This window comes from Sander lucioperca, chromosome 22 (genome assembly GCF_008315115.2).
Source record: "Sander lucioperca isolate FBNREF2018 chromosome 22, SLUC_FBN_1.2, whole genome shotgun sequence".
In the NCBI taxonomy this organism is placed as follows: domain Eukaryota; kingdom Metazoa; phylum Chordata; class Actinopteri; order Perciformes; family Percidae; genus Sander; species Sander lucioperca.
The window spans coordinates 6,720,947-6,735,634 of record NC_050194.1 but is presented as its reverse complement, the minus strand read 5'-3'; the positions used below and the strand labels follow the sequence as shown (position 1 = coordinate 6,735,634).

The 14,688-nt window shown below is 44.6% G+C and overlaps 1 protein-coding gene across 9 annotated transcripts in view; it reads right to left on the bottom strand.

Moving 5' to 3' along the window:
* Window positions 1-5,248: 5,248 nt before the first annotated feature.
* The window catches only part of ep300a (E1A binding protein p300 a), a 32,738-nt gene continuing 23,298 nt past the window's right edge, over window positions 5,249-14,688 (bottom strand). For 4 of the 9 annotated variants that reach the window (XM_035997630.1, XM_035997635.1, XM_035997632.1 and 1 more), the window contains exons 21-31: window positions 14,285-14,341; window positions 14,096-14,173; window positions 13,904-13,971; window positions 13,258-13,408; window positions 12,768-12,914; window positions 12,499-12,612; window positions 12,181-12,346; window positions 11,772-11,939; window positions 11,434-11,595; window positions 10,936-11,217; window positions 5,249-10,791 (exon numbers count right to left, since the gene is read on the bottom strand). In XM_035997630.1, the coding sequence (XP_035853523.1) occupies window positions 7,432-10,791; window positions 10,936-11,217; window positions 11,434-11,595; window positions 11,772-11,939; window positions 12,181-12,346; window positions 12,499-12,612; window positions 12,768-12,914; window positions 13,258-13,408; window positions 13,904-13,971; window positions 14,096-14,173; window positions 14,285-14,341 (4,753 nt within the window). In that variant the 3' untranslated portion in view covers window positions 5,249-7,431. Of the gene's footprint in view, window positions 10,792-10,935; window positions 11,218-11,418; window positions 11,596-11,771; window positions 11,940-12,180; window positions 12,347-12,498; window positions 12,613-12,767; window positions 12,915-13,257; window positions 13,409-13,903; window positions 13,972-14,095; window positions 14,174-14,284; window positions 14,342-14,688 lie in introns of all 9 variants that reach the window. The other 5 variants (XM_035997628.1, XM_035997631.1, XM_035997629.1 and 2 more) reach the window with 3 other exon arrangements.

The window sequence follows — 14,688 nt, the reverse complement described above, 5'->3', positions numbered from 1 at the left end:
TGTTTCCATTCATTCAGTGTTACTCACTAAAAGCATTGTGTGTATCCTGAAGGGTCGACAAACGTGTCCAATGCATTTCCTTCCTCATAAAACATTTGTAAAGCCGTTTTTTTTTCTTTTTCTTTTTCTAAATGAATCAGACCCTGCATTGCATTCATTCATGAATCAAGCTTGCTCTGCTGTCTTCTTCTTCCTTGCGTTTTGCTGGTGCATTCTTATTTTTCTTTGGTGCCTTTCTGCTACCCTGTAGATCGGTGGAAGAGTGTGAAAGCAGCACCAGCATGTTGCCCAAGAACTAAATACTGTAAATGGGGAGCCACTCATCAAAACATAGCACTACTAGTGGTCAAAAACTCCACAGGGTACCTTTTTAAAGCAGTCAACAGAATGGGCCTCACACATGAAAATGTCCACGTTCTTATCTCCTCTCGTGCTTTTATTTTGTGAGGGTGACTCTTAACGGTTTTTCTACGTCAGATTGAGCGAACGTAACAAGCTTCTATTTGTACATTCCCCCAAAAAAGTAAACGGTGACTACAGCCATATAATGTAGCCAAAAAAAATATGACAAGTACAGGTCATGTAACGCGAGTAATCGTGAAGAAGAAGAGTTCTCTGTGCATGTAAACCGCTTTCAGTCTCTCTTCCGTACTAAGCTAACCGTTCAGCTCTGGACTCCCATGTATTGTACATAATCCAACAGTGAGGTGGCCGTAGCTGTCAATCCCATACTAACGTGCAATGCTGTAACCTGTGAACACATAGGCTGTTACTACTGTAACACGTGGCTTAGTCTGGTATGCGTTTCAGAAATCCTCCGAGAGATGATTTGATCCGCCTGCATGCCTTTCTCCTCCAGTACGGTCCCATCGATGCAAAGTCTGTTTACCTAGCCTGTTCATCTCGATGATATACAACACAGCATACAAGTGATGACTGAGTGTTATATCGAAATGAAGAAACTAGATTAGACTTGATAACAGAATGTACGTAGAATGCAATTGCACTGTATTTACTGTCATCATGAGGGTTTATGTGTCCAGCAGAAGCCTCTCTGTAGAGTTTGACCGATCACACATAGTTTACATGACTGACAACTATTTGATAAAACAAAACAAATACCAAGAGGTTTCATTGATTTTCTACCTTCCCGATTACTTCCAAACGTGTTTGATCTGTCACAGCTAACAGTGTGTCCATTTCATTTATTTATTAAGCTGTGTTATAGTAATGTAATAATGCAGTTGCTAGCTGTAAGAGAATCTCTGAACTCTGAAGTCAGACCTCGACAAGGGGGTGCGAGATGATACCAGCGCGCCGTGGGATGATTGGCCAGTAGGAAGAAAGTCCAGTTTGTTTTTATCAGACTTTTCTGCACTTGTATTTTGTGAAATACTGCAGTTTTTACCTTTCCAGCCTTTTAAAAAAATTTCAAAACCGCTCACCTTATCAACTCAACTTATCGACATGCAACCTTTGACGAGGGGTTTTGCAAGGAGATCTTCCCTTATATAAAGGATAGGGATGCAATTTTTCAAGTCTGCTTTAAAATAATAGTCAGGTGCCCATTTGAACAGTGAAACGGGTTGTGCTGTAATCATTCTCCCTGTTCATAGTGGCCATGAAGAGATCCAAAGAGATTCTGTCATCTGTTAAAGGTGCTCTAAGCGATGTCACACGTTTTTTTTAGGCTACATTTTTTGTCACATACAGCAAACATCTCCCTATCCGTGAGCTGCCTGTCCCCTGAACACACTGTAAAAAAATGCGGTCTCTGTAGACAGCCCAGGCTCCACAAACACCAACAAAAACAAACCGCGCAAACCTGCACCACCAAACATAAACAGTCTTCCAGCCAATAACCCGACAAGAAGGATTTAGGGATAGGGGTTGGGGGGGTAAGTGCGCGGAAGCACGGAAGGGAGTGAGAGGGGACGGGATGAGGAGGAGGGAGGGGCGAGCTAGTCTTGTTTTGTTTGAAAATACTTCGAACATCAACAAGACGTGCCGTCACCCAACATCGCTTAGAGCACCTTTTAAGGGGTGACAAACAAAACCAGTCAGGAACCACTGCTCTAAGTCTGGCATGGGAAATTCCTAAAGACACTTGAATGCGCCAACAAGGAGGGCTTTCCAAACAGTCCCCTCATAGCATTGCATTATCATTTGATTATATGTAAGGTAGGCTAAAACAAAAACGCTGAAGCAAGTGAATGCTCACTGGGATGGATATCATACATGCATCTCAAGGCTTATTAAGTCATTATGGCATGAAAATCAACTCTAAGCAGAGGTTAATTCTTGACCATGGAAAAAGCAGCTGACAAAACAGTCTCACCTTGAGGTCCATTTAGTAGCTTTTGATCATATCAATTACTAATTTGTAGGTAATGGGCTAAAACACGAAGAAGAGAAAGCGACCAATATGGTCTTTACGCAGGGTGATCCAGCCCACTCCATCAATCAAATAATCATTCAAATGATTCTAGAAATGATTCAAGAGCGCATGAATTGAAAGGGAAAAGTGATCCCCATAGCTTTACAGATGTATTGCACAAAACTGCTGCTCTCTAAAAAGACCAATATCACTAATTTCAATAATAAAAGCCCGACTCTGATCAGTTTGTAACCCTGCTGGCTTCCTGTCCTGTGGACACAGGAGCTGATGTGATGTGTCATGTTGCTGGAATCTCCCACAGTGGCGTCCCATTGGTGCGCGTGTTGTTTACCCCGCGCTGAGGATGATGGGTCGCCGCCTCGTCATCTCAAAACAATGAAACTGCAGGGAATGGAAGTGCCTGATGTTGCATCATGTTGTTGTTTTGTCTGTGGAGCTTTTAGGGCTAATGTCTCTCTATCTCACACACACACACACACACACACACACACACACAGTGCGTTTCACTATCTTTGTGGGGACCCGTCATTGACATAATGCATTCCCTAGCCCCTTACCCTAACCTTAACCATCACAACTAAATGCCTAACCTTAACCCTTACCCTCACCCTAACCATAACCTAATTCTAACCCTAATCCTAAAACCAAGTCTTAACCCTCAAACAGCCCTTTGAAGTTGTGGGGTCCAGCATTTTGGCCCCACAAAGCTGTCCGGACCTCACAAGTATACTGGAATATAGTTAAACAAGCCCCCACACCACACACACACACACACACACACACACACACACACACACACACACACACACACACACACACACACACACACATACACACACACACATAATTACTGTCCCAGTGTATTTGGTTTCTGTATGTCTGAATGCATGATCCTCCACTGAAGCTATTAAGACTTGAAACATGAGGAGACTTTAAAGGGGAGGACCATGGAGGGGAGAAACATGTATTTTTTTAGTCATTATTTTTCTAAATGGACCTGAATGTACTGTATATTTAGGCCTCTTTCACACTGCCTGCGTGGCGTGAGCGTGTCAGCTGCGTGGCGTGTCCGTTTTTTATTTTGGCTCCCATGTTAACAGGTTAGAGCTTTCACACTGCCTGCGTGACACGCACGTAAATGCGCGCATGCTAGAAATAGGACCGACGCCTATTTTTCACAAGACACGCAAGCGTGTTGGAAGCGTTTCCAGGCAAATTAGAATACAAAAAGATGTTTATATGTCATTTTGACACGAATACATTTAATAAATGACATTTTGATGTTTGAAAGTCTCTAGGTTTTGACATAAATGCAGATATAAATGTAATTTAAAAAAAAAAAATAATAATTATCGATTTTCAAATATTGCACCTGTCAATACAGAACAAAATATTCTGTAGCCTATTTTGCCGTCAATCCTGCCGACGTCTTTGCTGTAATCAAATCAGAATATATTTATGTTTAACATGAAGTATACTACTGCTTGAGTGCATTTTATCGATGGGAAACATGCAGTACATGTGTACAGACAAGGCTAGCAGCAGCAGCGCCGTGTCAGACACGTTTCTGGTGTGAAAAGACATAGAAAACGCCACGCAACTGACACGCCACGCTCACGCCACGCAGCCAGTGTGAAACGGGCCTTATTCTTTAAAGATACCTGTGTATTTGTCACGCAGATGACAGAACAGAATAGTTTTTATACAGTTTGTGATAACCACTGAGCGGATGCCATATCTAAATGTCCTGACATGACAAAACAAGCAGCTGGATTTAACGTCGCCTAATGTGGTCGCTTGTGCTGCTGTGGTCCACCACCGAGCGAAGAACCTTGCACTTTACTGTGATGTAATCCTGCAAATTAACTGCTCCAGTCTATGAAATGTCACTGTGTATGGAATATTTCTATGGTAATACTAAAATAAATGTTTGCTCATGTTTAATATTATTTCATTCACTTGTTCATTTGCTTATTGACATACCAAAGATACTTAGCATATTTCTAGGTACTAACGGATGCAGTTTTTTTTTACAAAGGGGCCAAAAGAAAATATTGATAAGGCTGAAATATAACATTATATTATTGACCATACAGTCCAGTATTTACATGTCTTAAACAATAACCAATACTGGATTTCTGAGGTAATAGTAATATCAACATTTGAGTTTTCTAATTCAGATAAATGTATATTGGTCGATAGTGGATTTTTAAAAAAACAAACAGAAAAGTACATAGTGAGCGGGACATTTTACTATTGATAAACTTCCAATGCTCTCTGGTGGACAAACTATCGGAGAAAGTTTTAAAATGACCTCAGACCTAGTTCCCATTTGTGTACTGCAATTTCTTGTTATTTCTTGGCCATATATTCACCACTACTGATATATCTGCAAAAAGCAAATATCGGCTGACATACTGGTATGTGCCTGGCAGCTTTATCGGTCTAGCTCTAATTCAAACTGATTTCATAAATAGCAAATAGAAAACTTTTAAGACTTCAAACTGAATCTACAAATTCCATGAATGTCAAATCATTATTAAATAGTCCTTTATTTACCTGCAGAAAATATCTTACATAAATGTGAAAAAAAAAAAAAAAAAAAAGAGGCAAAAATTGAGTATTTTTTCCAATGGTACAAACATACTTTATTGTACAATTAATTTATTGGCAAAAAAACAATCAGACCACCGAAATAACTTAAAAAAAAAAAACTAATGAAAATGGAGCGACAGTTATTTTTGCCTTCTCTCAGCAAGCACCAAAATTGTTAACGAGGAACGAAAAAAAGTGGTCAAAGATTCCATTCGAATACTAAACAAATATTTAAATAGTCTCATTTCCAGTCTCTTTTTTTAGCAGAAGACATGATTAAAAACAAAACTATTTGTTCAGTTGCCATCAGTTTGTACAGTGATTCAGTATGTTTACAACTATATTCATGTACATGAAACATTTCTTAAAAAGGATGGTATAATATACTCCGCCGCCTCCCCAGGGCAAACTGAATGACTGTCTGCAGTGTCTTTTTGCATCACCATAACATCTTTAATACAAAACAAAAACATGTGTTATCTAATAATAATTCCTGTATCTTCAAGTTTTATTTCCAAAAAAATAAAATTAAATAATATATCTATATATAAAAGACAGTTTTTCCTTGTTTGTTTTTTTTCTTATAAAATAAGTCTCAAGATATATTGCCACCTGGTTCTGATGCGTCCCCCCCTCCCCCATACCCAGCAAACCCAACCTTTTGAGAAAAATAGTGAGCACGTGAATATTGTGTCTTCAGTCCTCTCCATAAAAAGCTAAACGACCAAATTTAAACTCTTTTCAGATCACACCTCGAACCAACCCGTCTCCGTTCTACTTCGTGCGGCTTCACGTCTTAAAAGTTTTAAGATTGTTCAGGTGTGTGTGACTTGTTGCAATAGCCCCTCCCTACCTAAAACCTTGTCAAAAATACACAGAAAAAGGCGCATTGGTGCTTGTGACCTACCACACCCCATACTGTACCTTTTAGAAAAGAAATCTCAATACTGTACAGTAGTTAAGGAGTACAGCAGTTTGTAGTTTTTTTTTGTTTTTACAGATACAGCAAATATCCAATTAAACAAGAGGGGAAACAAGCAACAGAAAATCATTTCTCTGCTCATAAGGTTTTAAAGTATGTACAGCTTCTTTTTTTTTTTTTTTTTTTTAAAACAGCTTTCACTTTTATTACAAAAACAGTATCTAAGTCCACCATTTCTTACTTTGTACAGTACTGACAATGAATTCAATCTCGTGGCTGAGGGGCAATCGTGAGGGTGAGGAACAAAAGGGAAAGAGAGAGAGAGAAAAGTACTGGAAGGGAAACCGTTTGGGGGGGGGGGTGTCGAGGATACAGGCAGGACTTAGTTAAACCTCTGCAGCCTAAAAAAAAAACAAAAAACAAAACAGACGACTTGTGTCACAGTTCACAAACAAGGTTGTAATATATGTACAGTACACGCACAACCTTTTAACATCGGCCAGCTTGAAATGGGCACAACACGCTTCTGTCAGCTGGACGATCGGACATCAACAGTTCATCCCTCCAATTTCATTTTCTGTAGGGTGGGGGGTGGGGGTGTCAGGGTAAGGAAGGTGTGCACATTCATAGGAAAACTGAAGATGGGGAGGTGGCACGTGGGTGCAAGGATTTGTTCTGTGGGTCTGGCCATTGTTTGCAGAAAAAAATATGACCAAACTTAAATCAGTGGCACCCACTCCCTAAAACACTGCTGAGGTTTAATTCCAATCTATAAACCCTGTCAATACAAACAAATTAGAGAAAAAAAAAAAATAAACTGGCAAAAATCAAACTGCATTTAACGCAGCCACCCACCCACCTATCATATAAAATAAACTCTATATATGTGAATTGTTGCGGTCGCTGTAAAATGTACATTGCTGTGAAATCTGTCCAGAAAAAAAAATAAAAAAAGACTCCTGTGAAGATATGTTGATGCTTGTATTACGATTCATCGAAGGGGAAAGAAATGTCAGAAATAAAATATACTTACTCTCTGCAAAATAGATACAATCAGGACTGGGTATTTAGAGGAGGAAAACAAAACGATAAAAAAAGGTACATCGTGTCAACTCGCTTTTAATTTTTTAGCCACATTTAAAATCTTAAAAATATTCATAAAAAGGCAAAATTCTCAGTCCCCAAAAATATCGTCATAGACTAAGAAAGAAATATTTTCAACCTGAAACACTGCCCTTCCACCTTTTTGTACACAATTGGCAAAAATATATAGATATATATTAACAGCAATAACTTACCATTGTTTTTAATTTATTCATTTATTGACTTCTAAGATTTATGTTGCATCTCCCATAGGAAGGAAGCTTCAGTTCTTATTTTATACATCACAAAAATATTTAAATAAAAAATAAAAACTTCTAAAACCCCAAAGCCGTAGTCCCGCCTTGCTCTCCTTTCATGGCAGTTGGTCATTTGGGGCAACTGATCAGAGCGTCAAGACAGAATGGAGTCAAGGCTACATAAGGTCTAAACTGTTGTGGTTAATGTTCGTTCCCAGCTCCTGGTTGTTATTGTTGCTATTATTATTATTATTATTATTATTCCCACCCAACATGTCCGACTGTCCCCCCTGTCCACCATGCATCCCTGTCATCCCGCTCAGCTGGGACATGATGGAGTTCTGGTCCGAGCTGAACTGACCAGGATCTACAGAACCACCTGGCTGCTGCTGCTGCTGCTGCTGGGGCTGGGGCTGTGGGGGTTGGGGCGGTGCCATACTGGGGTGATGTTGGCTTAAGTGGCCCGGGTGGGGTGAGCCAGTCTGGGTCTGCGGGGAGATGCGGTGGGGTGAGGGCTGAGGTTGGGAGGAGGGCTGCATGCGCGGGGACGGGCTGGAGTGCGGAGGCTGCGACTGCGGCCGTGGCGAGGGCTGAGGCGACCGGACCTGGCTGCTGAGCGACCCTGCTGGACCCAGGCCCCCTTGTCCTTGGAGATGGGGGTGGGGGGACTGCGCCATCTGCTGCTGGGGACTCATGGGACTGCTGTGCTGGGCTGGAGAGCCCCCACCCAGATGCTGCTGCTGCAGGAGCCTCTGGTGGATGTTCTGGTGAAGCATGCCTTGGGACGTCTGCGGATGTGGATGTGGAGGCCCACCCCCCCCTCCACCAACTCCACCTTGTGGTTGCTGCCCCTGCCCTGGTCCGCCTTGTCCAGGCTGGAGTGGAGGCCCTCCTGGGCCTCCAGTGCCTCCACCGGGCCCTCCGTCTTGTCCTTGAAGCCCACCCATTGAATTTTGCTGCTGCTGTTGCTGTTGTTGTTGTTGCTGCTGCTGTTGTTGTTGTTGTTGCTGTTGTTGTTGTTGTTGTTGTTGTTGTTGTTGTTGTTGCTGCTGCTGCTGTTGTATCTGCATCTGATGCTGGATCCTTTGCTGGAGCGCTGCAGCTACTTGTGACATAGAGTTGGGGTAGCCTTGCTGCTGGCCTAGCTGTCCTGGCCCACCCTGCGGACCTCCCTGCTGCTGCTGGGGACCCCCTACGCCTCCACCCCCAGGCTGGGCTTGGGAAGGTGGGGGTATCCCTGGCTGTCCCTGGCCAGGCTGCATGAAACCTTGCTGGCCTTGCTGTTGGAGTCCTTGAGGCTGCTGGAACTGCCCGTGGTTTCCCATCTGTTGTTGTTGTTGTTGTTGTTGTTGTTGCTGCTGCTGCTGCTGCTGCTGCTGTTGTTGTTGTTGTTGTTGTTGTTGCTGCAGGTGTCTTCTCATCAACAGCTCTCTGAACTGCGGATTCATATTGGTAATGTTGCCTTGTTGCCCTGCTTGCATTGCTCCCTGCTGTTGTTGTTGCTGCTGCTGTAATGCAGCCATTTGCTGTTGCTGTAGATTCCCAGGCAACATTGGACGCTGTTGTTGCTGCTGCTGCTGCTGTTGTAACTGCTGAAGCTGAGCCATGGTGGGCATATTCCCTCCCCCTGCTCCGGCCTGAGCCATGTTCATCCCTGGCTGGCCTGCCTGGTTCACATTAACCTGCTGTTGCCCATCCATGGTAGCCAGCTGGTTAGCCCCAGGCCCTCCTATGCCCGGCAGTACTCCGACAGCCCCTTGGAACCTCACGCCTCCAGGGCCCCCTTGTGGAGGCCCTCCTGCTCCTCCTGGGCCACCCTGATACCTGGCTGCTCTCTGCCTAATGAAAGCGGCCATAAGGGTTGGGTTGGAACGAAGGATGTTGAGGACTTGCTGCTGTTGAAGGGGCGAGCTGGGAGAGCGCAGTGTTCTCAGGAGGTCTTGTAGTGCTGCCTGGGGTTGGGTTCCTGATGCAGCTGCAGCAGCTATTGAGTTGGGTGCCCCTGCCGGCCCTCCTGATACACCCATTACCTGCATTAGCCCGCGGTTTCCTGGTGGCGCTTGTTGCGGATTCATTGGCTGCTGCTGTTGCTGACCAACTGCTGGCTGCTGCTGTGTTGCCATGTGACCCATCATGCCTGACCTTTGTTGTGGGTTCATGGCTGGTCCACCAGCACCCCACTGCTGGTTTGCGGGCTGTAGTTGTCCACCACCTCCCTGCTGAACTTGCTGGAGCTGCTGCTGAACTTGGGGTGGCAACTGCAACTGAGGGCCGCCTTGCTGCATCCCTGCTAGCATTCCCTGTTGCTGTGGGTCTAACATAGTCCTGCCAACAACTCCCTGAGCCTGGGGGGGCATGCCCTGGGCCCCAATGTGGGGCATCCCCATCTGGGCCTGGGTGTTCTGGTGGTGAGGATGTGAGGGCATCATGCTCCCCTGTCCCAAGCCACGTATCTGGGCTTGAGCCTGGGCCTGAGCCATCTGTCTCTGGGTCTCTGCAAGGCGCTGGATTTTTAGGGCTGTCTCTACAGCAGCCAGAGGGGGCCCTTGCTGCTGGCCTTGTACAGGCAGGGACCCCTGGTTGGGTTGTTGCTGCTGCTGCTGCTGCTGCTGCTGGGGTGGGGTGGCTGGACCCAGTCCAGGTTTGCCCAGGGACTGGTGGAGAGGAGAAGCCCCAGGTGGCCTGGGGTTGTACGGAGGCAAACCACCAGGGAGCTGCTGCTGCTGGACATTTGGAGGCTGCTGCTGGAGCTGAGGCACCATCTGCTGCTGAGGAGAATTCATCATTCCCCCTCCGCCTCCTCCGCCCACTGGCTGATACTGATGGAGATGGTGTTGAGGGGGCATGGCACCACCTTGCTGCTGAACCTGCTGTTGCTGGCCTGGGGTTCCCATTCCCCCCATTCCGCCCATCCCTACTCCTTGCTGCTGAGGAAGTGCAGGCATGTTACCCTGGGTGGGTGTCTGTGGGGTAGGAGGCTGCGTGCCCACAGACGTAGGGGTACCAGGAGCAGTTCCTCCATTGTTGGCTCCTGGAGAAGGCAGGCCATTGCCCCCGGGAGCTCCTCCAGGAGCGGGCTGGCCCACTCTCTGCATGCTGGCCATCCTCCTCCTTAGCATCTGGGCTTGCTGGAGCCTGTGCTGCAGCTGCTGCTGCCGGAGCTTGTGCTTGATGTTTAGGCAGAACGGAACTGGGCACTTGTTCTCCTGACAGTGCTTAGCGTGGTAGCAACACAACGCGATAAGCTGCTTGCAGATGGGGCAGCCACCGTTGGTTTTTCTCTTGCAGCTTTTCGTGTGTTGAACGACGCGTTTCATCTTCTGGCAGGACGGCAGAGAGCAGTTGGCGTTTCGACACTGACAGGCGTGGACGAGGGACTGGATGCAGCGCTGGATGCTAAGGCGTCGAGAGTCTCCAGGGCTCTGAGTGGTTGCGGCAGCCTGGTTGCTGCTCTCGTCATCCAAACCGAGGCCTAACTTCTCCATCTTGTGCACGTGGCCCTTAGTGTTGTAACACGTGATGCAGAGGTCGTAATCCTGTGAGGCATGACATGAATGACAGTTAAAAAAATGTTAAGACGTAACATGTAGCAGGCTTTACATTAACATCATAAATCCAATAACGAACATATTATATTTTGTCATCACCAGTTAGCACAAAACAAGCCTTCCCCAACTCACCTCACAGACGGTACAGTGGAAACGAGTCTCCACGTGGTGCTTGCACTCATTACACGTGTAGACGAAGCGGTCCTGGCTTTGGTTATGCAGCTCTACCAACATGCACATGGAGCTCCACAGGGACCTCCTCAGGGAGCTGAACTCCAGGTGTTTGTCCCGGGCCAATGTCAGGAAGGCGTCACGGCCGTCCATGAGGTCACATGCCATCAGGGGATCTGGGTCTACAATAGGGGGCAAGGCATTTGCCATGGGTGCTGCGATAAGCCGGATCACAAAGAACACCTAGGGCAGAAAAAAAAGAGGGGCAAACACATGAGGGACAAATGCGGTCTTTCAAAACCGATTCAACTTTAAATCCAGACACTCGTCAATAACTGAGCTTTATTCTAGTCCACTCATCCCACTCTTTCAGCAAGTTGCTTGAAAGTGATAAGATGCAGGTATTTCAGTAGTTATTAGTGATATATATCTTTCTTTTTTTACCATGTTGTTCCATACCTCCTTGTGTTTTTCCATAGTGGCGTAGAGTTTCTGTGAAAGGTCATTTGAGACATTGGGCATCCCCGGCTTCTTCTTATTGGCTCGGCTAAGGCTGCTCTTGTTCTTACTCGTCTTCTTGTTGTTCTTCTTCTTTGCATTTTTACTGTCACCTTTTGTGTCCTGTACAAGAAAGAAGGGGAATATCAGTGATCACCTGATTAACAAGCTCAAGGGATTACATACTGATGAGAAAAACCCTTCTTCAAAATGCCAACCTTTCTTTCACCCCTCCCCCACACAGAACTATACTGTACATCTCAACTCTTCAGGACCATTGTTGATCATAGCATTCTTACATCAATACTCTCATTGGAAGTGCTGTTCTCCTCCCTTTTCCTTTCCTCCTCCTCCTGCTCCAGCTCTTTGATGCTCTCCTCCAGCACATTGGGCCAAAAGTCGCCCTCAAAGTAAGGCAACTCTTTGGCGCTGGTCAAACGATCCTCTGTCGCCTGCTTGAAGACATCCTTTTGGGGTAAATTGGAAAGAAAAGTTAGTGTTTTGTACGGATTGTATCCAAATCAGTTATTACTATCAGCTATACTGCTACACGTATGTCCACTGAAGTTGATCTTTATTGCTGTGCTACACATACTGGGGGTTAGAAAAGTACAATTGTAAAAGAAGAGATCCCTGCCGCAAATCCTGAATCTCAAAAATGACCATTCCCCCAACACATAAAAATAAAGATGAATAATGCCTCTCTACCTTGTAATCGTGCACTATCCGCTCTGCCACAGCTTTGTCTAACATCTTCTTGTACCACTCTTGGAGGCGTTTGGGCTTTGGGATCTTCTGATCTGCAGGGTGACAGTGGAAGATGTAGTCGTCCCCTTCACTAGGTGGGCAGGCCCAGATGTGCCCAGTGGTGTAGCTGAGGGATACGATACGAAAGAGACCGTATAAGCAAAAATATTTTACAGACTAAAAGTTAGCTTTGTGATAGGAAAAGTCAGAATAAAAATTGCGTAAGCATTCAGATACTCGCGTCCAAAATAAACGTCATCTGTGAGCAGGAGCACTCACCCCAACTTCCGGACATATTCCAAGTAGCCGATGAGGACTTCATGGTAGACTGCTGTTCTTAGAGAGCGAGGCCGGAAGAAGTGTACACTGTCCAAGTAGGAGATGTATACTCGCCTGAGTGGGTGAAAGAGGAAATACTGCTATATCACAACAGCTGAAATGTAATTTAAAATGGATCTTTTAAAAAGAGCATTTCATTTTTAAGCGAAAAAAAATAAAATAATAATTCACTTGGTAAAATAATGTTTCTAATATGGTGATGTCCTTACCTCTGATTGGGCTGAGGGCAGTCGGATCCGTACTCTTGAACATGCATACCAAAGAAGCAGACGTCTGATCCGTCAATGTCCTCGAACGCAAAAAGGGCTTTTGTTCTGTATGGGAAAGACTCTGACATCTCTCCACTATCCACAAATCTGTAGACAAAAAACAAAATAAAAAAACAAACTTACCTACTATAAAATAGAGAAACAGAAATTATATCAGCATTCAGAAAATAGCCAATGACTGACTTGATTAAAATGAGAACACAGGAGAAAAGATTTGATGTGAGTACTAGCACGTTTCTTCCACATTTACATATAACTTTTTTATTTTTTTAAATACAGCAGCCACGTTTCATGATTGATGGTGACACAGGCTTAACCATGCTGTGAGGTTCCATTCGATTGCAATTTGCAAAATCTGTTTGGACACAAAAATGTGGTTGTAAGCAAACTAGGCACGCATCTCCAACTCCAACGTGTCTTGTTCTTGTACCTGGACTTCATGCCTGGTTTGACCTCCACCACTTTGTCAGAGACGTGGACGACGCGAATGAAGACCTCTCCGGCGTCCGTGTGGGGCTGGCGCTTCAGGAAGTCATTCACCCTTGCCTCCAGGTAACAGCCTAACTTTGTCTGGGGCAACCCTGAGTGGGCAAGAGCAAAGCATTCTTCACTTTAGTATGGTTCACTTTTTTTCTTCCCGTTTCAGCAAATACGACAGAAAGTTAGTTTTATAAGGCTTACCTACTGCACCTTTAAATCTTCTTATATTTCCACCACATGTATTTATATATGCATATCTATGTGTGTTTTCTGCTTGTATGCATATGTTTTTCTTTTGTCTTTGTGAAGCACTTTGAGTCAAACTTGTTTGCTTTAAAAGTGCTATATAAATGAAATAAACTTGAAATTTGACAGCTGCTAAAAACAACAGGGAGGAAATAAGCTATGAGAAACCTGCTTTTAGAATTCTGTTTAATCCAAATATGTATATAAGTGACATTGACCAACATGGGATTAATGTGTGACAGCAGTCTCATATGAATAGGTCAAATGAGGGTTGAAGACACGTTCAGTACACCTGGTTTCCTGTACGAACAGAACATCAGGAGAAAATGGGATAGGACACTGCCACTTACTTTTGGCAGAATACTTGTTCTCTTTCCTGGTCTTGTTTGTCTTCTTTAAGCAGCCGTCACACACAAAACTGAAAAAAAAGAGGTTGAGTCAGTTTAATTACATAATAAAACTAAAACAACAATGTTTAGCGAATGACATCAGCACTTCCACATGAACCTTGAGAAAGACTGGAATTAGAAATCTCTGCTCACCCCGATGGCCAGATTGTTTCATGGTGCAAGACACAAATCTGATGCATCCTGCGCCCACAGTCCATACATTCAACAAGCCTGAAAAAGAGGGACGGAGAGAAATTACATACTTCAGTCCTTGATACAAATTTGGTTTAAACTTCTTTTCCCAAATGCTAATATTTGACATTTGGTGAGCAGTTAACTTACAGTTCAGGGTCCAGTGTGTCATTCTTCTTCTTCTCAAACTGTTCCTTGTTAATCGATCTAAAATGAATTAAAGATTGATTAGCTTGATGTCTGCATTTCATGTCTTTTGTTCTGTTTTCTACTTGCTATTGTATTTCTGTTGTGAAGCACGTCTGCTCTAAAAGGCCCTGACACACCAACCCGACGGCCGACCGTCGGCAGAAAAGGCAGTCGGACTGATCAGTCTGCTCCCCGAGGTCCAAAAAGTGCCTCGGAACACACCGAAGCGACGCCGACTTGAGCGTACGTCCTGAGCGTGCGCGAGACGTAACACGTCTCCATAACAGCAGGTGGCGCTAATCTGTATTGTCGCCCAAAAAAATGAAAACCGGAAATGACGAACGCGTCACGTGGGTCTGGCTTCT